Raw genomic sequence first — 27,844 nt, forward strand, 5'->3', positions numbered from 1 at the left:
CTCCCGTTATTCCATAATTTCCCTTTTGTCTACTTTCGACATGTGAAAGTTTTAAAACTATTTTAAAGATAGATTCAAGTCAATATTTTACCGATTTAGGAGTATTTTAGATAAAAAGTTAATTAGGTTTGCTTGGAAGGTTCGCTACAACAGCCTTGCAGGGAAGTGTACTGCTTTAAGATGGCGGCCGTTTATAACGCCCGCATCTAGCTTTTTGTAGATGTGCTGCTAACACTACCAAATCTATATTGCATCTAGTCCTGTATAAATGATATCCGCCGTAACATTATATGGATGTACTTGTAGCAGCTTTTCGGCAGCAGTCAGGTATGTTGTTGTGTTTTTTTTATCTCGTTGCATGAGTTGAGCTAGAGCCGTGAGTTGAGCATTGGCATTACCCAAGGGGCCGGGTAATGGGAAGCATGATGTTTAGCTACTCTCGCTCCGTTCCGTCCCGAAGACCGCGCGGCGCGCTGAGTGTTGTGTACTTCCGCTTTACTTCGCATATTTCAATAATCGGAAGTTGGATGTTTGTGAATCGTTCTCGAATCTTCCACGGCCGAATCGCGAATAATCTAAGAATCGGAAATTTTGCACACCTCTACAATTGATACACTTTTCAAAATAAAGCGTGTAAATGAACAATTTGTATTTTACGTGCTAGTTTAGACGACTTATGGTAAATCGTGCATACAAATGAGCTTCATGAATTCATTTAGAAGGCATGTTAAATGATACAAATTATAAATTAGAATGGATCTTTAAATCTTAAAAAAGAAATAATAATAATCGCATTTGCAAGGCGTGGCGGCTTTCATTTTGGTGTGGCGGCCCGCCACGATAATTCCTATGTAGGGGAAACGTTGGTATAAATCCTCCTATTATTTCTTCAGCTACATTAGCCCGACGCAATTATACGACTTTTAGTCTCGCACTATTAATTCAACGTTTATTCTAGTAGTAACAGTTCAATGTTTTTTCTCGTACTATAACGATGAGAGTAAAAGTCGTATTATTACGTAGCTGAATAAACAACTGCGTACTTAACATAACGCCATGCCACCTCCGTTTAAATCAGCAATCGTACAACTTTATTCTCGTAGTTCTCTTTTACTTAAGGCCATATCGCCCATTCCTAATATGGATTTACGAGAGACTGCACACGACAGTGACACCCTCCTTTTATCCGTTGAATTAAGTCCATGCTTTGGCCACTGTGGTCTGCTTTTTTGGCTTTGTGTCGCTTTCCTCGCTTGCATCCTGGGCATCTGACATTCTCAACTTTCCACGCATGTATTTTATTTGATTTTTTTTTTACTCACCTTTAACCGTCGATGGGATATTGTGCTCGTTGACGCATTTACTTCATCGACTACGTCAACAGCGTCGACTAGTCGGGACGGCTCTATTACATTGTGTTGTAGTGGATGACAACGAAATACGAATAAATACAAAATCGTCACAGAGGATTACTTCTGAAGCAGTACATTTTTGGGGGGACAGATTATGGCAAATGAAGACATAAAATTTGTCCCATGTGTTTTTTTGGTCTTGGTCTGGCAGATGTCAGTCACGCGCATCGTCCTGAACGCCTGGAGTCTGCTCGCATGGAGTTAGCTGAAGAGTCGCCATACATCAAAAAGCTGGAGGAAGAATTTGTCCACATTAAAGAGGAGCAGGAGGAGTATTTCATTAGAGTGGAGAACCCCCACATTGAGGAGCAGCAGCAACCTGATCCCCTCAAAAAGGATGAGGAGGACCCTCCATATGTTAAAGTGGAGTTGGTGAACATCCCCAAGTGGACTGGTGAGCCCTTAAAGGGTGAAGATGGAGGTCCGAGTGAGGGCAGCAGAGGGGCGGAGCCTCCAAATGGCAGCAGCTGTTCAAAAGAAGGGTCCCAGGCAGACAACCTCATCGCTCGACCATCAGAGAGTGACGATTTCACATCACACTCCCTGTTCTGTGAGTATCACATTACTCAGCTTGATGAAGTGCCGGGCTCTGTCTGAAGAAGAAGCCAGAACTGTCATTTGGTGGCATTTATTTAATCCGTTTAGTCTTTATGCAATAGTGTGTCCAATCCTTGTGGTTTTACGAAATATGACTAACTCGTTTTGACATCGGCACATCAGCGCGTTTAAGGTGCAACGCATCTATGTATAAACTTAAGAAACGGAAGCACGTGTAGCGTAATGGTCTGCAAAACAAGCATGTGCACCATGATTGTGTGAAAGATGAGCACATGGCAGAAAACACTCATGTGGCTTGAAATTCTGTTCTGAGACCTCCAATTCAACCATATTTAAAAAATCTCAACATGCATGTCTGATTCATCATTGGAAACTGAGCAGGAGGGCATTTTTGACACCCTAAAAGTAGTTCAAATCATGTGAGCTAAAAATCGAGTTTCTCATTTTAAAATCAAGTTTTGGACACCCGTACTGGTACATATTAAATAACATATACTTTTGCAACATAAAATGTATTCAAATCAACAAAGGGGAGATAAGTAGGTAATTTTGGAGCAAGGAAAGTTTTTTTTAAATCAGGGAAACAAAATCAACAACTACATCTTGAAGAGGAAGTCCCCCCTTTTTGTAATTTCATAGTTAGTGGGATTAAGGACTACGACCCATCTGAAGTAATCAGGTGGCCCTTCTCGGATGATGCCAACGTCTTCATCTCTGCCGTAGGTATTGAGGCTTCTTGAGGTAATGCACCGAGAAGCCATTGTCATAATCATGTATTTCATTGTTTCCTCTCGCACAACTGATACTCGGGGCTGAAACTGTCTGCGGTCCACGTCCCACCAGACTGACGTTATTCCAAACCGCCGCCCAACATAAGTTTGTTGCAGTCTTTGTCATTGTGTAGCCCGTCTTCCAGCAATTGTGCGTTTTGTACTGAGGAAGTATTCAAGGGTAAGGTTTACAAGCGCACCCATGTGTAAAACGAGGTGCAGAAATCTCTCGTCTGTACTGTTCGCCTCCATGGTTTACAAAAAATTGCGGTATATGAACGTGCCGGTTACTGGTTTGAAGGTATAACGTGGTATGAAAACGACACGGTTTCAAAATCACTAAAATTTTCCGTCATACCGTTCTTTTGGTATTAACTATTCTTTGTACCCCAAAAATGCAGGTAGAAATCCCTCGCAGCTGCGAGTATGGCTCACCCCCCTCCGGTTGTTGCTCAGTGTGTCAGCTGTGCAACACGATAGCTGCAGGAGGTGAAACACCTCAACTTTTTCCCTCATCGAAGAAAACAAAGTTAATGGTATGGGTTTGGTTAGGTTTGTAGCTTTGACCTAGCGAGAGAAAGTTCCGTAACGCTACGATCGAAGGCTTCAAATGTGTCAATCATCGTTTAATTTGTTTACCACCAGTCTATGGCAATTCATTCAAGTGAGAGGCTGTTGTCAGTCACTCAATGAAGCCTTGAATAAAGACAAGCATTTTTTCTTTTGTTGTTCTTGTTTGAAAATAATTCACATAATGAATAGGGGTGGGAACCTCTTGGTACCTCATTAAACGATATGAATGACGATGCAAAGCTCAAGATAACGATGATCTCACGATATGGCAATGCAACGATTATTGATACATTGGTCGGGAAATCGTTCTACTAAACAACTAATAAACATGAAGAACAAGCGCTTCTCATCCTGCTGTGAGTTTTATCACTGGTAGACGTCTGATCCATTTGAACTGGGAGTGTGAACGAACGTTCATTTGCTGCCATCCCTCCCACTTCAAACGGATCAGTTGTCAATGGCCGTCAATGGCAACTCATGAGTTTAATTTGGGGGCATTTTAAGTCATTTGTTGTTCATTTTGGGGCATTTCCGACTCACTTCCTGTTGATTCTTCCGGTCTAAGTGGATTGGGTGTCTAGCGCCGTCAAAGGCAGCCAGAGTTAAGAGAGCCAGTGAAAAAAAAATACTGCAAAGGTAAATTTGCAGTCATGTATCTTTAATTATTGGCGAATGTTCTCTTTATACATCAACAGTAAAGTTAGTAAACAATATGATGTACATGAACTACAATTTACATAAACGATGCTTCAGTTGTTTGTTTACTTTCACACTTGCTTCAGTTGGTAATGGTGTCATGCATACTGCTATGTTGTGCATCTTTTTTTTAAATTAATATTTTAACATCCCACAAATAATATACATTGTACTTACAGTGATGAGTAAATACAGTCCATTTCTCCATTCCTTACATTTTTCTTTTAAGGAGAACAAAAAATAATAAACATAATTTAGAAAGAAAAAGGTAAATAAAAATAACGCACAGCAACTTAAAAACATTTGGGAGCACACCAGGTATTGTTTTCTCACCCAGCATACTTAGGAGGTACTTTCCTTTTTGAGCGTCAAATGAAGTCCATTCTAATTGGTGTTACGTACTCTGTCCATTTGGACCATATCAAATAAAATGTATCAATGTCAAGTAGAGCTGAAACGAATACTGGAGCAACTCCAGTAACTCGAATTTAAAAACTGATCCGAATATTTTTATTCACCTCGAGGAATCATTTAATTTTGCCAGCTCTAAGCATCACGTTTTGCCCGGACTACTTTTAATGCGGGACAACGCGCAGACGTCACGTGCGTAGAGGAAGAAGCAATAAAAAAAAAAGTTACCGCAGCCGACAGCCACTACAAATTACGCCGACGTTGCTAAAAACTCGCATGATGCTAGTAGCAGGTCGTGTCCGATGCGTCTCATAGATCGCATGCATTTAGGACAAGATGTGAAATGACAGACTCAGCCGCGTCTGGTCAGCGTTGGTAAACAGCCGTCATCTTAAAGCAGTAGACTTCTCATCACTAATAAATATAATGTTACTGTCGCTCGCTCACGTACCGTTAGCCCTTCAGAGGGCTAGGTTTCTATTGATTATGACCACTGTCGATATGTCGCTAACGTGTCTTACAAACAGTCTTTATTTAATCTGTAAAAACACAGCGCTGTAGAGTGATGAGGGTGTAAAATTAAAACATAATAAAGCTTACTGTCAGTTTTAGCTCAGTAGTCATTGCTGAATAAAACACCAAGTAGCACTGGCCCCTAATGTGCTCCAATACAGCAGGTATCATATATTTATTTTGAACACTGCAAAAACTCAAAATCCTATCAGTACTTACAGTTTAGACTAACGTATAACTTAACTAGAACTTAAAAATCACTTGACACAAATGGAAATTAAATTGAAACACGTGTAAAAAACACGTAGCTTTCAAGTGATGTGTATTATCAAGCGTAATTACATTTTTAGGTAAGAAATATGTTTGTTTTTTATAAGATCTAGAAGTTTTTTGAGTGAAAGCAGTGATTTTTTTTTCTAGTCACATCTTAGATGCAATTGTTGGCGGTTTTCAACAATGTACATCGAAAATAAAGACATTGATTGACTGAAAATGGTTCAATAGTGATTAAATGTCTTTTTTTCTCATGTATATGTATAATGGCTCTTTACCCCCCCCCCAAAATGTTTTATCCGATTACTCGATTAATCGATAGAATTTTCAGTCGATTACTCGATTACTAAAATATTCGATAGCTGCAGCCCTAATCTCAAGTTTGAGTGAAAACAATTCTCCATGATATAGATTTCATGTACAATATCTAGCCATTCTTCAATAGTAGGTGATTCTTTTTTAAGCCGTCTCCTAGTAATAGATTTCTTAATGGCTGCTAGTAGGCCTGTCGCGATAACAAATTTTAGTGTGCGATAATTTATCCCATAAATTAGTGCAATATGCGATATTATTGCGCCCCCACCATTTTTTTTTTTTAAAAACAATTTACAATAACACGGTGAGAATACAGTATATATTAATAGATCAAGTACAACCATTTAAACGCGATAAATGTTTACTATTAAATTCAAAAATACTTGTTAAGAAATCCCAACTAAAAACAGAAGACCATGCCTCGTAAGTAAAAGACACCAATATTACTACCGGATAGAAACACAGAAGAAATAAAATGTCTTCCCCCCCCCAAAAAAATAAAATTGCACTAAATAACTTAAAGTGCATGTGACATGAAAAAGCATGTTAATTTCATAATACACGCGGTATTTTATTTTGGTATGTTTACATTCTCCGAAGCCGGGGAAGGGAAATGACATATGTCCGATTTAGGTGTCATAAAATATCGTTCGGGAGGTGCGAAAGTAAAGGTGAAGTCGACAGTTTTGACCATTATGGAGTAATTTTGCCATTTCGTCCTGAATTGATACATTTTTATTATTTCATATTCCATTTAGCACAAGACTGTTATTTGTCATGACCATGCCATTTATTTAGCAATTGGGGAAAATACTTGGATAAAAAGAATATCCTGTAAAAATATTGAAGGAAAGAGACGGAACCAATGACATTTTGCAGCTCTCTTCGTCGCGTTTTCCTTGTTGTTATTAGTTCCCCCTTCGACGGGCTGACTGGTCCTTCTCAAGCCATTTATATAGCTATTGGGGAAAAATATTTGGATAAAAAGAATATCCTGTAAAAATATTGGAATAGAGAGACTGAAACAATGACATTTTGCGGCTCTCTTCGTCGCGTTTTCCTCGTTCTGAATAATTCCCCCTCAATGGGCTGAATAGTAAAACCGATGAGCCCAGTCTACCGCTGACGTCATCCACCTGTTGGGGACGCTAAAGCCCTATAATGGTAGGCGTGGCTAACCGGTAGATTAAAAGACTAAGTTCTCGTCATCTGCGCTTTGCTAAATTGTTGTATATAGTCGAATCGTCTCAAAATATGATTCAAATTCACATAATAATGCCATTTAAGACTTTTTTTCTCCTGTCGTATGCTCTTTAAGCATTTAGGCTAAGGTTGTCCCGATCCGATATTTGGATCGGATCAACTGCCGATATGTGCAAAAACAATGCGCATCGGTATCGGATCGGCCGACACGGAAAAATTTCGATCGAGACTCCCGATCTAGTTGGGTTTTTTTTTCTTTTCTTAAATCCTGTCCGGGTTTTCCAGCTCACCGATTTCCATAATCCATTACAGTTTTTTCTTTGGTTTCCCTAAAATCCGGTCTGCATTTTACTGCACACCCAATTTACCTCGGTGGCATCTCCTATATTATGACTGCAATGTAAATTTAAAGTTTATCGGTAAAAATGTCGGCTGTGTGGGATTATTTTACCTTAAAGGACGACAAAGACGAAGAGGCAGAGTTCAACATATGCCACAATAAAGTCAAGTGTGAAGGTAAAGCTGTAAGAAGTTTTAATACAGCCAACCTAATCAAGCATTTAGCGAAATAACACCATAAACAATATAAGGAGTATGTTAAGAAAACCGAAGACAAAACGAAAAGTCCTACGCAACTAACACTGGCAGAAACACTTTTGCTATGCTGACAAACTGGCACTTGACAGTCCCAAAGCCTAGGGAATAACAAGAGTCATTGCCGAAGAAATCATTCTGGATGACGAGCCATTATCTCTCATGAATAAAGTGGGATTTAGCCGCACCATCCAACATCTAGAACCACGGTACAACATGCCCAGCCGTCATTACATCCTTGAGTGAGCCTTGAGCGATTCGGCCGTGGAAGATTCGAGAATGATTCACAAACATCCAAATTCCGATTATTGAAATATGTCAAGTAAACCTGAACTAAAACACAGCGCGGTCTTTGGGACGCAATGAGGAAGGGAGCGCATTGCGTCCCGAGAGTAAACATCCTGCTTGTCATAGACACGGGTAATGCCAATGCTCAACTCATGCCGCTAGATATAAAACACAGGAATACCTGACTGCTGCTGACAGCCGCTACACACTACGTCAACTAGATGCAAAATGACAGACTCGACGGCGTTAGCAGCACATGTTTGTAAAACTAGATGCGAAATGACAGACTTACCAGCGTTAGTAAACAGCCACCATCTTAAAGCAGAAGACTTCCCCAGAAGGCTGTTGTAGCGAACCTTCCAAGCGAACCTAATTAACTTTTTATCTAAAATGCTCCTAAATCGGCAAAATCTTGACTTGAATCTATCTTCAAAACAGTTTTAAAACTTTCACATGTCGAAAGCAGACAGAAGGGAAATTATGGAATAACGGGAGCAATCTTAACAACTTAACAGTTGATTTGCATCATTAAATTAATTGAATGTAGTTTAAAGAGCATACGACATGAGAAAAAAAGTCTTAAATGGCATTATTATGTGAATTAGAATCATATTTTGAGACGATTCGACTATACAGTGGTACCTCTACATACGATCGCTTCGACACACGAACTTTTCGACATCCGACGTAAAATTTGACTCGCGATTTGTTTCTACATCCGACGACATGCTCAAAATACGACGACAATGGCAGCACCGCAGACGAATGCTTGGCGGATTTTCTTGTGTGACAAATCAACACAGGTTTCAGAAAAGGTTGGTACAGGTGGTGAAACAAGGAAAAAGTTGACGCTTACCTTCTAAATGAAGATGCAAATGACAGAAAAATATGAGCGTAGGGTGGGCATCCGTGAAATGGCTCAACAATACATCTCCACGGTCCTCCTCCGACCATCGTTCGCCAGTCTTTATAAGTTAAGCTGACAATTCTTATTGTGGTAACATCTCCAGAGAAATCGCCAGCTTCGCCACGTTTTCATCATTTCTTTCACAACTTATTTTACACAAAACGCCTGCTGTCTGCCGCAATTGACGATGTTCTCAAGAAAGCATTGAAAGCGAAAGTAAACTTTCACCCGCTCCCCTCCCTCTTTGTCACGTCAGCGCCGCGGTGCCTTCAGGTACAGAAAAAAACGTCCGCCTTATTAGAACCCGTTTCGTTACACTATTACAGGAATTATTATTATTATTATGTTATTAATCCGATTTTTATTTATTATTTATTTGTTTTGCTATATGTAATTGCCATTTTAATAGTACCAGCAGTATTTTTTAAGGATTTAGTGCAGGTTTTTGGGCTGTGGAACGAATTAATGGAATTATAATGTATTCCTATGGGAAAATCCTGCTCGACATACGACCATTTCGACTTACAAACAAGCTCCTGGAACGGATTAACTTCGTATGTAGAGGTACCACTGTATACAACAATTTAACAAAGCACAGATGACGAGAAATTAGCCTTTTAATCTGCCGGTTAGCCACGCCTACCATTATAGGGCTTTAGCGTCCCCAACAGGTGGATGACGTCAGCGGTAGACTGGGCTCATCGATTTTACTATTCAGCCCATTGAGGGGGAATTATTCAGAACAAGGAAAACGCGACGAAGAAAGCCGCCAAAAGTCATTGTTTCAGTCTCTCTACTCCAATATTTTTACAGGATATTCTTTTTATCCAAGTATTTTTCCCCAATAGCAATATAAATGGCTTGAGAAGGACCAGTCAGCCTGTCGAGGGGGAACTATTCACAATGAGGAAAACGCGACGAAGAGAGCGGCAAAATGTCATTGTTTCTGTCTCTTTACTTCAATATTTTTACAGGATATTCTTTTTATCCAAGTATTTTCCCCAATTGCTAAATAAATGGCATGGTCATGACAAATAACAGTCTTGTGCTGAATGGAATATGAAATAATAAAAATGCATTTGTTCAGGACGACATGGCAAAATTACTCTATAATGGTCAAAACTTTCGACTTCACCTTTACTGTCGCACCTCCCGAACTATATTTTATGACACCTAAATCGGACATATGTCATTTCCCTTCCCCGGCTTCGGAGAATGTAAACAAACCAGAAGGCGTGACAGCTAGCCGACATGCTAACCCGAACCGAGTGATGTTTCAAAGTCTTCAAAGCGGAAAATCACACATAACTATCCTGGATTATTTGACATGACGACCCGGTTGTCTATTGTCGTCGCGGATCGGCAAACCGCCCGGCGGAGAGCAATTTACAGTTCGTTCCCCGGAGGAGGGTGGCTGGAGTTGTTGTGCAGCTAACGGGCTGCTGCTAATGACCATTAGGACAGCTTTTTACATGCCTATCAATGATCAAACGTTAGTAGTCCTTCATTTAAAGGAAGTTTGTAGTGTTTACTTTGTAATCGCTGTATTCGTATTTGACATAATACAAAACAAGATGTTTACTCACTTCCTCGTAAGTCCAATGGTCCCACAGTAAATATCCACGGTGAATGGGAACCTTTTGAAACTCCAAAAAGGCGCATACGCCTCTCCCTCATACAGAATGATTTTTCTGCAGCCGTTTGGCTGGCGTGATGCGAAAAATAAACGTATTAATCCGCAAAATCAGCTGAATCCTTCGTCCTCATACACAACAGTACACTGTAGCGTGAAGAGGACGTCTTCTACCGTACACGTCACAGCGCCCTCCTCCTTAATGCAAGACCGAAGCCGGAAGTCACTCATTTTCCTGGCGCGGGATTCAAAAAACTAAATAAATATAGCGATCGCTTCCACACAGATCCAAGCGGTACATATCATTCAGGAGCATAAAATACCGCGTGTATTATGAAATAAACATGCTTTTTCGTGTCACAGGCACTTTAAAGCTGCTGATACAGAATGGGGACTTGAGTATTTTATTTACTGTTTTAAATTGTTAAGTTGATACTGAAATAGTCGTTTATTTAAGCCTGAGAGGCTTTTTGTATAATTTTTACATTAAAACAAACATTAAAAGCAGCTAATAGCTTGGGCGGTTCGTGAAATTTTCCACTAAGGTTGTTTGTGTGTTTTGCTTTTTTAAGACAGTTTACAATATTATTTGCACGTTTTACTGACTGACTATGCCATTTCTGTTTGTTATTTATAATGCCTTGTGTTTATCACTGAATAAACAGGTCAGTTTCTTGTTACCAACCGTTGTGTGTTATTCAAACTCGCCTAATTCAGCTGGCCAGTTGTTATCAAGAGTACTAAAACCCTTTTCAACATGACTCTGACAAATAAATAAGGAGGCAAAATAACTTTAAACTTTAATACATGCTCAGATAGGCCGGTATCAGTATCGACCAGTATCGGTATCGGATCGGAAGTGCAAAACGATATCGGTATCGGATCGGAAGTGCAAAAACCTGGATCGGGACATCCCATTTTAGGCAAATGAAAACTTTTCCCCTCATACTGTAGCTTCTGCTATGGCGTTCCTTGTGTAATATTCTGATTGGATGTTTTCTTAGATTATTCGCGATTCGGCCGTGGAAGATTCGAGAACGATTCACAAACATCCAAATTCCGATTATTGAAATATGCCAAGTAAAGCGGAAGTACAACACACTCAGCGCGCCGCACGGCCTTCGGGACGCAATGAGGAACAAAGCGAGAGTAGCTAAACATCATGCTTCTCATTACCCGGCCCCTCGGGTAATGCCAATGCTTAACTCACGGCTCTAGCTCAACTCATGCCACGAGATAAAAAAACACAACAACATACCTGACTGCTGCCGAAAAGCTGCTACAAAGTACATCCACATGTTACGGTAGATATCATTTATATAGGACTAGATGCAATATAGATTCGGTAGCTTTAGTAGCACATCTACAAAAAGCTAGATAAGGGCGTTAGTAAACGGCCGCCATCTTAAAGCAGTACACTTCCCTGCAAGGCTGTTGTAGCGAACCTTCCAAGCAAACCTAATTAACTTTTCATCTAAAATAAACCTAAATCGATAAAATATTGACTTGAATCTATCTTTAAAATGGTTTTAAAACTTTCACATGTCGAAAGTAGACAAAAGGGAAATTATGGAATAACGGGAGCAATTTTAACAACTTTAACTGTTGATTCACAACATTAAATTAATTGAATGTAGTTTAAAGCTGCTGATACAGAATGGGGACTGGAGTTTTTTATTTACTGTTATTTTTGTATATTTGTTTACAGCTATATGTTAACTTGATACTAAAATAGTAGTTTGGTTTAGCCTGAGAGTATTTTTGAACAATTTTGGAACTAATGTACATAACATTAAAAGAAAAGTTTTTTTTTTTTTTTTTTTAAAAAGGGGGGGGGGGTGCATCAATAATCGTTTTATAATCGAATCGGAGCCTCTGAATCGTAATCGAATCGTTAGGTGCCCAAAGATTCCCAGCTCTAGTTGTTAGCACGTCATGTGTTTGATATCTTTGCCAGAAAAGCGTACATAATAGACCCTACCCACGTGACGTCACAACTCCGCTCTCCTGACTGGTGCCGCCCACTTGTCCGGCAACACATCGTGTTGACCTGTTACGGCTACGTACATTCCTCCTATTTACGGCATGTTTTTCTGCTCGTTAACATTAATAATCAAAATGGTGAAGGCGTGTGTGGCGGTCGGTTGCAATAACAGAGAAGATAGACGGAGAGACTTGAAGTTCTACCGGATTCCGAGAGACACGGAGAGGAGAGAGCGAGATGGGCTGCTGCAATTCGACGAGAAAACTGGGCTCCAAACGATTACCACAGATTATGTAGTAGTCATTTTATATCTGGTAAGATGCATTTAATATATATTTAGAGGGTTTTGGGCTGACAACCACAATTAAGATCATTGCTAGGCTAATCGCCGACAACATACACGTATGTATGTAGTGAGTGCTATCGCTAAACCATATAAACATTAAAAGCCCTAGCTCCATTGACAAATGACATGAAATACATTAGACTTGACAGTGGATGTTAGCAAGAACAAAAGATTTTGAATTGAAAATTTCGTAACTCACCTTCCGAGCACAAGATTCCTGCCGAATTTTCGTGTACGAGGACCTGTTTCACCCAACCAGCAACGTAGCATTTATAAGCCTCCAAGCTCTTAAAGTTTTTCAAACTTTCGTGAGAATAGGCTGATTTTGTGTGGACAAGATAGTTGTAAATATCAGGGTCAGGCAGAGACAGTGAAGGCAGCCGGTCAAAAATCATCGATTTAGGCATCAAATATGGATCTGGCGACTGTATAGAATGAAGCTTTTCCACATAACGCCTTTTATGCAACACATCCAGTGAGTTTACGGCATCAGAAAGCACCTTCCATGAAATGCATTTTAAATTCCTCGATCAATTGAAACCAATGCTAATACAGAGACAAAATGACGGACAAGTGGGCGGAACCATACAGCGAGCACGTGGTTTTATGACGTCGGTGGGTAGGCTCTATAGGACACCATACAGCCTCCTTTTAATGTTGTCCTTATCATGATGATCTGCTTCATCGTAAATCACTTTGTGACTTTCCACCTCCATGATGGAGCGTTCTTCGTCCATGTTCGCTGGTTAAGCCGTGAATAAGCAACTGGGCTGTTGATTCGAGGCCAGGCTCCGCCCATTTTGACGTTTGCGTATCCGGCAAAAATAAAAAATAGCCTAAACCATCCGGCGTGCCGGAGCCCGCCAGAGATGGTCCGCAGTCAATCCGGAGCACTGACATGGCCGGTATACATTGAACAATAGGATATAATGGGAACGGATTGGCTCCGGTGCTATTTTTGCCGGACCCGGAACTAAGATGCATTTTGCGTAGATGGTAACAAGGAAGCCAAACTTTTGATAGCACGTCTGCCGCACGCGCCCACGCACATGCACGCGAGGCGATAAATCGCAGAGGAAAACTTTCCGCCTTCATTTTCATTTACCGTGCTATATATGGAAGTATTGCATATTGCGACAGGCAGACCTGTTAAGTTTCACGATTTGGTCGGGAGACTCCCGATTTTGACCCCAATGCTCACGCCTCACGATTAGAAATCCAAATCTCCCGATTTTCCAAAAATGTGAATTTTTTTTTTTTTTACGTTTTTGTTTGTCACTGTTTTGTAACGATACCATTCGGCCCGATTCGGAAAGTGACCAACAACGAATAGCCTGGCCGCCTCCGACTTCCCTGCCCTCCCTCCCCTTCAGAGCTGGAAAAGCCCACATCTGACAGGGAGGGAAGAGGCGAAGCACCACCGACTTCCCAAGATGCTGGCACTAATAAACCGGCTTTTAGACTGGTTCAAGTCTTTATTTTGGAAGGAAGAGATGGAGCTGACCCTGGTCGGCCTCCAGTATTCGGGAAAAATGACGTTCGTCAACGTAATTGCCGTAAGTCTTACCTGCCAGCGATAGCTAACTAGCCTAATGCTAATAGCATTAGAGCTAATGATGGGAGAACGATGACGAGGAAGAAGTCGCTGCTTTACTCTGTTTTCGTGGATCAAACATCATGGAATATTAAACCACTGCGGTCCTACCCCCACAATATATGAATTTAAGTGAGAAAGCGTATCGTTACTTACTTGAAGTTTAATCATTTAGATTCGCTATTATGCTAAAGCTAAAGTGTATACTATACACTTTGTTACATTATATCATTGTTACTGTGCTTAAAAAAAATATATAAAGTTTCAATTCTAGGTTACAATTCAATTAAAAAACTGCCATGACAAAGATACTTTTAAAAACAAATATGATTAATTTTCTAAATGATGTAATTAATGTTTTTAATCTTGCTGATTTAGTCTGACGAAACCCTAATTGGAGTGATGGTTGATGAGATGAAGAGGCTGCTGAGGAAGCTGATGTCCAAATTTGTGCAAATGGATGTGATCAGGAAAGCTGAGGATATCCTAGATGTTGATTACAGGAACAAGGAGAACTGGCATGACACAGGCAACATAGCAGTATCACATGATGCCAGACAATACATGGAGCAAGTTGAAGACTATCTCTGATGCCACCAAAAAGAGGTTCTTTGACAGTGTAGTTAATTTTTACACAAGTGTTGTGACCAAAATGAACTTGAAAAAAAAATGGTTGCATTTTGTCTTAGCGATTGTCGCGCGCGCGCGCGTCATCGGGGTTGGCAAACAGAAATCTCCCTATTTGCAATTTCTACAACTTAACAGGTATGGACAGGCTTAGCTGCGAGTAAAATCTTTAATGGTTTTTTTAATAATTGGATTTCCAATTTTCCAGCTTCAAATCACCCTCATACAGACATTCGCATTTAAAAGGGATATGTTGCCCGAACATGTTCTCCAAATGTTCATAAATTTCAGTTCAGAAGGGTTTAATAACATTGCATTTCCAAAATGTATGTGAGTGGTCCGCTCCATTTGTTCCACAGTCACTCCAGCAGGCATGGGGTTATAAAGTATCTCATAATATTTTTCCAACAGAATTCGCGGCATACATTCGAGCCTGTCGTGGTCCTTTGCAGCTGGCACATGTTCTCCCAACATATTTTATCAAGTGGCATAATTCCTTCCCATTATTGTTTTATATAATGAGTATTATCCATCTTTGTTGACCTCATAATATTATACAATTTGGAAAGAACTTTATCACAGGTCTTCGCCTCAAAGAGATCTACAGTTTCTGGTGGAACCAGAGTTTCTTGTCTAGTTAGGTTCTTTGTTACATCATGGTAAAAGTGTAGTGATGATGATAGTGTCTAACCTGAAGGTATCTGTAAAAAATCATCTTTTTGTAGGCCGTTTTTGGATGTCAAGCTTTCAAAATCCTGAAATGTATCATCTTGTGTGAATGAGTGATATGAAGTCAAACCTTTATGAAATCGACTTTTTAAACCTTGCAGGCATGAAAATCTCTCACCTTTCGGCGAAATTCGCCGTTTTGAAGTCAAAAAGGATGACCTACGTGAATCGTGTAGATCGAGGAGAAAAAATTTTAAGGGGGGGGGGGGGTCGTTTGTAGGCATGTGCCAGTTACCTTCACGGATTACCATGCTATGAAAACGTCGCGGTTACAAAACCACTAAAATTTTCCGTCATACAGTAGTACGTATTCGTTATTTTTCATGTGTCGAAAATGCAGCCAGAATTAGCTTGGCGCGGCAGTGCTTACCCCTTCCCCTGTTTGATGCTGCGTGTGTCAGTGACGCTATTCCAGCAAACCCAAAAACAAGCACTCCAAATGCAAGGCGTAAATTCTTCAATTTATTGATCTCTCAAATCGTGGTAACTGAAATATACCAAATGAATACATTTAAAACGTTGTACACTTGTATTTTTCCACATGTGAGTAGCTTCAACAGTTTAGCTTCATGAAAAAGTTCGTCAAAAACAAAACACACATTTTCCTTTCAAATTCAATACACAAAGTTACTAAAAACTTACAAAGACGAATGATAGTCAAGGCTTAGCTAGGACAGCAACTTCATTGAGGTTAATCACAGCCGCTGAGAGAGAAACAAGTTTGTATGCGGGGAGGGGAAAAAAAAAAGAGCGTCAAAGATCGCTAATTGCGACAGATGATCTTGTACTAAGCACAAATTCACATTCGCTGGAGGAGGTAAAGTATCACTCCCAATTGTTTTTAGATGAATGCATTTGCCAGCATATTGAATTTAGTGAGTAATGGTTTTCGTTTTCATATTTTGTGGTATGACAAAGTTACTGCCGTTCGTTGCAGCTTGCGTTGAACACTGCCGGAGCGTCCGGTGAAAAAATAGCTCCCGTTAAGGTAGCGTCAAGCTTGTGTATTTAACGGTAATATAAAAGCAGTGTTGTCAATAACGCGGTATCGTAATGCGTAACTAATCTGATTACTTTCTTTCAGTAAAGAACAATCTAACGCGTTCATTTTTCTAAATCAGTAATCTGAGTAAAATTACTTTCCTTGATGCCTGTGCGTTACTATTTTGTTATTGCCCCATAATGTGTGTAGAATGAAGAATACTGTAGTCATGGGAGTGACATCACATGTCACATTTTTTAATCGGGGATGGAACAAAAAGGGTCACGTGTATTACCATGATGCGTGAGCGCTGGGAGTTTGTGGCCAAAACAACATAGCCTTGCTACTTCGCCAGGATGCAATGAAATAGGCAGGAGATATACTACAAACTAGGAGTGGGAACCTCAGGGCACCTCACGATACGATACGATTCGCGATACAAGGCTCACGATAACGATTATATCACGATACAGCGATTATCGATATATTGGTCAGAAATTGGATACATGAAATTCTTCGATACAACTGTTGAAACGGAAAAAAAAAAGAAAATATATTTGAAAATCGAAAAAATACTGTTTAAGTCATTTATTAAACAGTGACACCTTTTCTGTGCAACATTGCTGTAAAATATAAATCTACTGCAAATTGTGCCCCTGCACATATAGAGGAAACCAACCACGACCACTGATATCGCTTGGAGAGATCATGATGAATGGCACCCTTGATTTCTTTAAAGTTTTAAATCTTTAAAAAATAAATAAATAAAAAGTGCCGTAGGTGTCAGCAGTTGAGCTTGGAGTGGGGCAATGATCAAATTGGTGGGTGTTTTTTTCGTGTATGAACTTTGTTGCTTGGTTTGAGCACTTCCGCTATCTGCTTCAGCATTTAAGATGTCAGACTTGCTCAGTCACAGTCTTCCTCACCTTAAAAACAAACAAAATAAAACAAAAAATATTAGCTACTTCATAGCGTTTGAGTTGAAATCCTGATTTTTTTTTTGTATTGGAAGTATTGAATTAAAAAAAAATATGAATTGAATGTATAGAAATTAAAAAATCAATAATTACCTATTTTTAATATGTAGGCTACATTAATTATCATGCACATCACTTTATATATCTTGGAACCTATTCAAACCATTTTTATAGCTTATTGTATCAAAATGACAGTAATGACAGTTTGTGTAGTAAACTAGATGGAAATTGGTTCTCAAATAAATCGGTAAATTCATGTGGGCTTGTTCGATATTCATTTTCATCCAGTTTAGGGTCCTGGTTTATTTTATATCATTCATCACCAAATGTCATCATAATAATACATGTAAATTAAAAAGTCAATTACATTGCAAAACTTTCTTACCTCAAGTGATGAAAGCAAAGCTCACAAACTCCAGTGTCCACTACGTCACCAGCTCCCAGTGAAACTTATTTTTCTTAGACAATTCTTGCATACAGCAAAGTCCTTGTTCACCTTACTTCCTTTCTTGTTGGTGTAAAATCTAAAGTGTGTCCCCATGTGTGATTTGTGGCAATATTTTTCTCATTTTTTCCTCCACCGTTCTCACGGAGCTTTTTTATTTTTTCAACCCACTTGGAGCTTCTTCTCTAGACAACTTGTGCGCACTTTACCCTCACCGCCACTCCCGAGCGCCCCTAGTGGACCGCCAAGGGATTGCTCAACAAACATTGAGCAGTTTACAGCATCCATACTCCATTGTATGGCCAATATGTTAAATAAAAGTATCGATTCTTGGCGGGAGCATATCGATAACCCATCGGGTTGCAAAATATCGCGATATATCGCTGTATCGAGATATTGTCACACTCTTACTACAAACGGCTGCATTTGCACACTGGAAACACAGCCATTACTTCACATTTTTGTCCAGTAAAGATAACAAAAATATCTCCGTGCGCTGCAAACTTTGCGCTGGCTCAAAAAGACTGTCCACCGCTATAAGCATCCAATTCAAGCACCACTTGGAATTACAGCACAACAGGTAACACGACAGCCAGGACTTTTTTGATACTGCTCGTGCTCAATCCTCGGTTCAAGCTCAGTGGTTGTTGAGGGTTTTGAAAGCTTAGGTTTAAAGAAATTCTAAATATCCATCTTGCCTCCTCAGCTGTAGTTTTGGCTAAGCAATGCAAACGGCTGTCTCTAAGGTTCTATAGTCACATGATCTGTTCGAAAAATAATTTGGACCCATTATGAAATACTTTGAAGGATTCCTGTTCATTTTATTCATTTGTGTTGTTTGTTTTATTGCTCTAAAACTTTTATAGACAACATTTTAAGGGTCATATTCAATGGTCTTTATTTTAAAGGGGAAGTTCAGAATTTTTTACATTAGGCTTAATCTTTGAGTTAGCTGGGGTTTAATTAGTCGTTGGAAATGATTTGAACAAATTCTGTGCAGTTTGACAGTTATTTGTTAGTTTCAGGGCTCCGGAGTGGCTAAGCTAGCGCGAGTCAATGGTGGTTGAAATCAACTCCTTCAACTAATTAAACCCCCGTTAACTCGAATATTAAGCCTTATGTGAAAAATTAAAATGGTCAAATTCGCCACATGTAGGACGTTTTGCCGACGGCGGACATTTTGGCAGAACGCCGGAACATATTTCCTCCACACCTTTCTCACCTTTTTAACCCCTGACCCATTTTCATGCCTGACCTTGTATCTGTTTTGCTCGGTGTAAATTCTGTATCGAAAACACAACATCTTAACCTTTTCAATGAGTTCTCAATTCTACATTTTTATTGCAGCTCTCCTGCCTGACCTGCAGTAAATGATGGGTCATGTTGCCACCTGCAATGTTCAAACCTTGCCACAATACAATGTCCGCCATCAAAGCAGACATTGGAGTTCCCTTCAGCCTTTTACATTCAATTTCTTTCCAACGTGTATTGTATGTTGGGGAAAATAAACAAATTAGAGGTTTAAGCTGGGCTGCCTAGAAATAATCTTGTAAATTCAGAAGTTCCATTCCACCTTTATCTTTACTCAATTGCATTGTTTTAAATTTGATTTTAGCCTGTTTTCCTTGCCACAGATATCTTGAAATTAACCTCTCCCATTCCAAAAAGTGTTTAAATGGTATGTTAAAAGGTAGACATTGGAAGAGGTAGAGCAGTCGTGGAAGTATGATCATCTTAATTGATTCTGTCTTTGAACTCAGACTCAAGAAGGGTATGAGGTTCCATCTTTGGAGATCTGCTTTAAATTTAAGGGATTATAGTTAAGTTCGAATAAATTTGTCATGTCTTTTGGTATCTGAACACCCAGGTACTTAATTGAACCCGCCTCCCAGTTCCAGTCATACATTATTTTAACCTATGGTGGAGGATCATAGTTAAATGTCAGGGCTTGTGTTTTATGTATGTTAATTTTATATCCCAATAGCTTGCCATATTCCTCTAACATAGTCATTAATTTAGGTAACGTCTGTCCATCGGGCCTATTAATTATGTTATCGGATTTATTGGGATGACGTCCAACCATCCATCCATTATCTTCCGCTTGGTAGTCGACACACAAATACTGAGTCTCATGGTGCGGTCGAACAATAAACACAAGTTTCAATGAATGAGTCACACATATTTCACAATCCGACTCCATTATATACCTCACATTTTACAATCTAGTGGGCGTTAACGTTAATCATTCAAACCATTGGTCAACAGTTCTGGGGGTCGTCTGTGACTTCCCCATATTGGATTATTAAAGACTTGAGTAGACTAAGGGGGATCATGTTATACACCTTTGTGTTCTTCAAAGGACTAAGATAACTTTGCTTACTTTTATGACACCAAATGGCATATGTTAAAACTAACCAGAATGTGAATGCATGGTTGCCTTAACTTAGAATAAAAGGCTACATAATTGCACGCAAGTAAACATATGAGTACATAACACTCAGAAAAATGATTTGCGCTCGACAGGGAGTGCAGTGTTTCCCACAGTCTCGTTTGCCCAGTTTGGGCAGTGGGAAAGGGGTATAAATGTCATTACATGGTGATCAGACCATTATACAACAATTTAAATTTTTGGATATTTTGATGGTGCTTGAAGTGTTTGTCTATTTTTTCTTTTATAGTATTGACCAATATTTACACACACAAAAAAAACTACAGACAAGTTTCCTGAGCGAAATATGGGCGAAGCCATCTTGGACAGTGTCTGCCTCGAACTTCCGGTTTAGAAAAAACCCTCATCAGTTGCGGTCGAAGTTGGCAAAGTGTTGACTAAGTTAAAACTGCGAACTGAAGTCAGAGGAACCAACGGAATCATCCAAAATGGATTCTGCCCGACGTAGATGAGACGTTGATGAGATTGGATGATTGTTCTTATCACTTCGTTGATCATTCGTGGACAAAATTATGACAACAATTATAACATTGGACACCGAATTTTCGGTCACACCTCTATGCGAAACAATGTCTCTTGTGTCTCAAAATGAACTGACGAGTATTTTTTCACTTTTATTTTTTGATGAATATATTTTCAAACCCTGCAATGAACTGTACCCGCGCAACGTAAACCGGGAAGTCTTGAGGGATCACTGTTCTCATCTTCAAGTTCTGCACAAAGAAAAGACTGGCCGATGAAACGGTGGTGGTCCATAAAATATATAATTGATTTTCTTGTGTCTTGCAGGTTTCAGAAAATATCTTGGTGCTGAGCCAGAATCTCCTGGCGTAAAAGAGGGTGTTGAGCTCCCCCAAATCAAAGAGGAGCCAAAGCCCTGTCAACAAAAGCAACTTCCAATCAAAAAGGACGAGGAGGAGCTGCCATATGGTAAAAAGGAGGAAGAGGAGGAGCATATCACCAGGTCTACTGGTGATCCCTTGAAGAGTGAAGATGGTCTAAGTGAGGCCAGCAGATTGGCGGAGCCTCCAAGCGGCAGCAGCTCAACAGAAGGATTGCAAGCAGACATTTTCATCGCTACTTCAGACACAAATGGCACCATGTCACACTCACCTTACATTGATGATGGTCATAATACATCTCACGGTGACAACAAACTCTGCAAATGCTCTCAGTGTGGGAAAACCTTTGCTAATAAGTATAATTGTCGGATGCATATGAGGAGCCACACTGGTGAAAAGCCTTTTTCCTGCTCGGTTTGTGGAAAAGATTTTGTTTCAGTGGGAAACCTAAAAAAACACACAATAATCCACACTGGCGAAAAACCTTTTGCCTGCTCAATTTGTGAGAAAAGATTCAGGCACAATAGCAACTTCATATCCCACGCAAGAACCCACACTGGTGAAAAACCTTTTTCCTGCTCAATTTGTGGTCAAGGATTCAGTCATAAGAGTGCCTTAAAAGTACACACAAGAACCCACACTGGCGAAAAACCTTTTTCCTGCTCAGTTTGTTGTCAAGGATTCAGTCAGAAGAATGCCTTAAAAGTACACACAAGAACCCACACTGGCGAAAAACCTTTTTCCTGCTCAGTTTGTGGTCAAGGTTTCGCTCGAAAGGATCACTTAAACAAACACACGAGAACTCACATTGGCGAAAAACCTTTTTCCTGCTCAGTTTGTGGTCAAGGTTTCGCTCGAAAGGAACACTTAAAAAAACACACAAGAACCCACACTGGCGAAAAACCTTTTCCATGCTCAGTGTGTGGTCAAAGATTTGCTCAAAAGCGATCCTTGAAAGAACACACAAGAATCCACACTGGCGAAAAACCTTTTTCCTGCTCAGTTTGTGGTCAAGATTTTGCTCGAAAGGAACACTTAAACGAACACACGAAAACCCACACTGGCGAAAAACCTTTTTCCTGCCCAGTTTGTGATAAAAGATTCAGTTACAAGACCACCTTAAAAAGACACACAAGAACCCACACTGGCGAAAAACCTTTTCCATGCTCAGTTTGTGGTCAAAGATTTGCTCAAAAGCGATCCTTGAAAGAACACACAAGAACCCACACTGGCGAAAAACCCTTTTTCTGCTCAGTTTGTGGTCAAAGATTCAGTCATAAGAGCATCCTAAAACAACACATAAGAACCCACACTGGCGAAAAACCTTTTTCCTGCTCAGTTTGTGGTCAAGGATTCTCTAAAAAGCAACACTTACAAAGTCACGAAAGAACCCACACTGGCGAAAAACCTTTTTCCTGCTTAGTTTGTGGTCAAGGATTCTCTCAAAAGCAACGCCTACAAAGTCATGAAAGAACCCACACTGGCGAAAAACCTTTTTCCTGCTCAGTTTGTGGTCGAGGTTTCGCTGCAAAGATAAACTTACAAAAACACATAAGAACCCACACTGGCGAAAAACCTTTAGGTTAGGCTAGGGTTGGGCGATTACGTTCGTATTCGTGGTACACTGTATTTTTGTGATAGCATTTCTGTTTGGACTTTGCCATTTTGTGTTTTACCTTTTCTGGCCATCAACGTCTTTCCTTTGGGTCTCTCGGCAACTGGCATCATTTATATCATAATCTCCTATTCAAACTACACTTTTCACATTTAATATTTGAAACCGCGGACCCCAAATTCCAAAAATTACAAATCATTCATAACACTATCAGGAAATTGAAAAGGGAAATTAGAATATATTGTTAAATATTGCAAAAATACTGATAATAGAAAAATCAATTCTTGCTCACAAATGATTTTTTTGTGAGGGGATAAACGTTACCAAGGCGCAAATATGAATTTTCACGATACAAAAACTGGGACATTTTCTAAAATTCAATTGGAGGTCAAAAATGAACATGATTATGATGATAGTAATAGTGCCCAGTGGGGAAAAGTTAGTTGAGGATCTAGATTGTGGAGTCCTGAAAGGAAATCTATCATTGGTGTCTTCAAATTGGTAGAATATGTTTTTTAGCCATAATATTTGTTGTTTTTTATTCGTGTGCAATTTATTTTAGCGTTGTGAAAAGGGGGTGTGAAACAGAGTCTTATTGGACCTTTTAGTTTTCAAATGTGTTCGTGTGTCATTGCGCCGTCTAGCTGCGGGGATTTGCATTAACATACATGGGCACTTTTATTTCCAATACCAGAACACTAAGTTAATTAGAAGTAGTGATGCACGATAATGCATTTTTCAGCCGATACCGATAACCGATAATTTCCTCCTCGTTCCAACCGATAACTGATAATGTCAAGCCGATAATTTTATTAAAAGATTTATGTAAAATTTTAAAGTATACACAAGAGAAAATATTACTGTGCAAAAATATTATTGCGCTTTTTTTCCAACATCAAATGTGAAAAAGTAGTAAATTCCAACATCTGAATAAAGACAGATTGTCTGACATTGTGTAATGGTAAACTTTTGGCAACAATTACTCAGAGTAAATACATAAGTTGCACAAAAATGGCTTTAAAAGTAAGCCATTCCTAACGTATAACATTACTACACAGCAAAAACACAACTCCTTAAAACTAGTTTAATTCCCTTGTTTTCAGTGTAAATCTATTGGAAATAAGTGAAATTAACCGCCAGCACTTAAAGTATATTTCACTCAGATTCCTTGAAGAAAAATAGCCAGCTGAAAATAAGCTTAACAGCCTTATTTTAAGCAATAAATTATACATAATCCTAAAAAAAAAAAAAATTGTCAGAAATGTTCTTTATTCGAGAATATGTATGGTGGAAAATATTATTTGAAAGCAATTTTTTCTTGATTTAGGTGAAAAATGACATTTTTTAGATGTTTGGGCTTAATAAAAACAAATGGCAATATTTAGTTCAAGTAAGTGGAATAATCTGCCACATTCATCTGTTAACTAGTCTTCAACACTCAAATAAGCTGGGGAAAATTATTTGACTAGATTTAAGAAGAATGATGTGATTAAGACGTCATAAATTTAAAGCGTACTGAATGCATTACTGACTGGATGACTTCTTTGTGTGGTTTGGTGCATGTTAAAATTATCAACTAACCACTGTGCCGTCATGAAAAACATGCTTTCTTGACATCACTTGTGTAAATGTCCGTGGTAAAACTGAGGTGATCGGCATGTCTTTCACGAAGAATCGTGGTCGTATAAATTGCGTTATTTTTTTCATCCAGGGGTTTGGCTATCGGTCATTTCGGGAATTTCCCCCCGCCTGTGCCCTTCAGTCCGCCTGGCTGCCAAATTAGCACCCGCGCCAGGCCTCTGTCTCGAACCGGAGTGGCGGCGGCAGCTAAGTTCGTACCGGATATCCGCCCACCCCGGCCAGCTCGCTGCAGCATATTCAGTGCTTGGCTCTGCTCTGCCTGCCGAGGGCGAGGCGGCGGCCTGCATGACCAGACCGGCGGGCTCCGTCGGAAGACAGCTACTTGTTGACTGTCGGTCTCGTGAGGTGTTTAGCCATAGATGGGATTTTACCACCCGCTTTGGGCTGCATTCCCTAACAACCCGACTCCGGGAGGACCGCAGCGTCTCTGTATCGTCACAAGCCCCTTAGCTTATTTTATAGTTTATTTGTGTTTACAATAGCTTTAGCATTCGCGCTAGCAACAGCCTCGTATTCGTTCCAAAAATCATTGTAATGCAGTTTTAAATGGCTGCTGGGTTACTGCTAGTGGTGTTCAATGAGGACGCTTTCTTTACGCCTCGTGGAACTGTTTTGTAGATGGCGAGAGCGTCGTTTATTCCATTTCACACACGGGAAAAGCAACGCACGCTAGTAAGAGTGCCTCAACACTGATGTGTAACACCACCTCCTCTATGACGCCGTACTCCTCAACCCCTCCTCCCACAGTGGGTTCAGAGAGGGGAGGGGTTGAGCAGGCGGAGGTGGAAAAGTGGAGAAAACTGCTTGGTTGCGCACATTTGGAGGCTAAATCAAGTATATGATTATCCGATTGCATTATCGGTTGATTTTTTTTATTGTTTTATCTGTATTATCTGTGTGACGTCATAATTGCCATTATCGGCCGATAATTATCGGTAACCGATATTATCTTGTATCTTTAATTAGAACAAGGAGATAAAGGCTTGGATGAGTAAAAATTCTTGCAGCTGAACAGCGCCAAAAGAGAAGCTATTCACATGGGTCCTCCTCACCAGCTCCATTCCGCCCCCATTTCCTCAGTCTCCATTTTCGGCCACAAATTTTCCTTCTCCCCTTCTATGACTAATTTGGGAGTCAGGTTTGACCCCCATCTTAGCTTTAACAATCACATCAATTATATTTGCAAAACCTCCTTTTTTCACCTCCGCAATATTGCCAAACTCTGACCATCTCTCGCCCGTCCTGCTGCAGATAGACTCGTCCATGCTTTAAAGGGCGACAGGGCCTTTGCAGCTGCTGCTCCCCGTCTGTGGAACGCCCTCCCAGACCACCTCAGAGCCCCGCAGACAGTGGATGCATTTAAGAAAGGACTAAGGACTTTGTTATAGGTAATTTGGTGAGTGCCACGTTGATTAGCTGCTCTCCAGTTTTGTGGATCAGCATCCCTACACATGATTATCTCACTTTGGGTGGGCTTTGTATTTCACTGGATGGAATACAGGGGTTGGGCAAGGGATTGTTTTTTTTCTTTTTTTTCTTTCTTTTTTTTTTTTTGCATGTTAGGTAGGCGTGAGAGTGTGGATGAATGTGTAAGCTTGCAAAGAAGAAGAAATATATATATATATATATATATATATATATATATATATATATATATATATTGTTCCTTCCTTTGTGTAAATTAAACATTTCATGGACAGGACAAGCCAAGAAAACAATTTCAATGCAATAATAACTAGTTGGAATGTCAGGGGCATAAGAAAATTAACAAAATTGAAGAAAATATTGAATAAAATTAAAGACATTAAATCAAAAATAGTTTTTATTCAATAGTCTCATCTACCAACATCAGATATTAAAATGTTAACAAAAAGATGGCCAGGTCAGGTGTTTCATGCTCCCTTCACTAGCCAAGCTAGAGGGGTAATTACGTTGATTCATAAATCAATACCATTTCAAAAATCTAAACTTATTGTTAACACAGGGGGAAGATATATTATTGTTCAAGGCACAATCTATTCACAAAAAATAAATCTTGTTAATCTATATGGCCCTAATGAAGATTCCCTATCATTCTTTGGTAAGCTGTTTCTGATAATCTCTGCTCTTGATGGAAAATATTTGGGGGGGACTTTAACTGCACTCTCAACCCAGTATTAGACCGGTCCACTGAAAATGATTACACACATATAAAATCTAGAAAATTATTACAAAATTATATGCATGACCTTGCATTACAAGACGTATGGAGGGCGAGAAACACAACCATCAGACAATATTCATGTTTTTCAAGTAGGTTTAAAAGCCATTCGCGCATTGATTATTTTTTAATATCAAATACATTACAAAAACGTGGAAGAATGTTGGTATAATAGCATTGTGATGAGTGATCATGCACCTGTATCAATAAAAATACAATTGGATAATACTGACACTAAATCAATTAGGTGGCGATTACAAACTTTTCTATTAAAAGATAAATCGTTTATCAAGAATATTGAAAAATCCATTGAACCCATTTTGAACACAATAAAGAAGAAACGTCTGCTAATATTAGATGGGAAGCTTTTAAAGCATATATTAGAGGGGAGATTATTAGCTATAAGAGCTCTCGTAACAGAAAAATAAACCAAGAGATGAGATCTTTAGAACATGAAATAAAGACATTGGAAACTGAACTATACAAAAGTAACGACCCCATTAAATTACACAGTTTAACTATGTTGAGAGCCAAATACGACAAAATCTCAACAGATAAAGTGACAAAACAAACATTTTACGATCAAGGTGAAAAAGCAGGCAAACTGTTAGCCTGGAGGATTAAAAAACAACAAGCTGATAGAGCTATACTAAGTATAAAATCGGAAAACGACCACATTACGAACGATCCCCTAGAAATAAACGAAAAATTTAGAGAATTTTTCAAGAAATTATATACATCAGAATCCATGATAAATGATCCTCTTCAAAATGCATTTCTTGATAAATTACAATTTCAATCATTATTGGAGGGTGACAAAGAAATACTTGACAGCCCACTGTCAAGAAATGAAATTTTAGAAGCCATAGGTAACATAAACAGTGGGAAAACACCAGGGCCAGACGGAATACCGATAGAGTTCTACAAAATATTCAAAAATAAGTTGACCCAGCCACTGCTTGACATGTATAACAAATCATTCAAAACAGGGACTCTTCCAGATACATTGAGATTAGCCACAATTACACTGATTTTGAAACCAAACAAGCCACAAACGGAATGTGCCTCATATAGAGGAATTAGTTTAATGGGATGTGATATTAAGATATTGTGTAAAGTATTTGCTAGAAGATTAGAAAAATACATTCCAAAGCTAATATTGGATGATCAACAAGGCTTTGTTCAAAAAAGACAAAGCTATCATAATATTAGGCGAGTACTGAACATAATGCATGAGAAAAAAAGTGCTAAGGATACAGCAATGTTA

The 27,844-nt window shown here is 39.3% G+C and overlaps 1 protein-coding gene across 2 annotated transcripts in view; it reads left to right on the forward strand.

Moving 5' to 3' along the window:
• Positions 1–25,856, forward strand: part of LOC130928036 (oocyte zinc finger protein XlCOF6-like) — a 33,943-nt gene extending 8,087 nt beyond the window's left edge. The window contains exons 2-3 of one of the 2 annotated variants that reach the window (XM_057854229.1): positions 1,564–1,962; positions 21,069–25,856. In XM_057854229.1, coding sequence (XP_057710212.1) covers positions 1,564–1,962; positions 21,069–22,708 — 2,039 coding nt within the window. In that variant the 3' untranslated portion in view covers positions 22,709–25,856. Of the gene's footprint in view, positions 1–1,563; positions 1,963–3,141; positions 3,476–21,068 lie in introns of those variants that run through there. The other variant, XM_057854230.1, reaches the window with a different exon arrangement.
• Positions 25,857–27,844: the final 1,988 nt, after the last annotated feature.

This window comes from Corythoichthys intestinalis, chromosome 13 (assembly GCF_030265065.1).
Source record: "Corythoichthys intestinalis isolate RoL2023-P3 chromosome 13, ASM3026506v1, whole genome shotgun sequence".
NCBI classification, from domain to species: Eukaryota; Metazoa; Chordata; class Actinopteri; order Syngnathiformes; family Syngnathidae; genus Corythoichthys; species Corythoichthys intestinalis.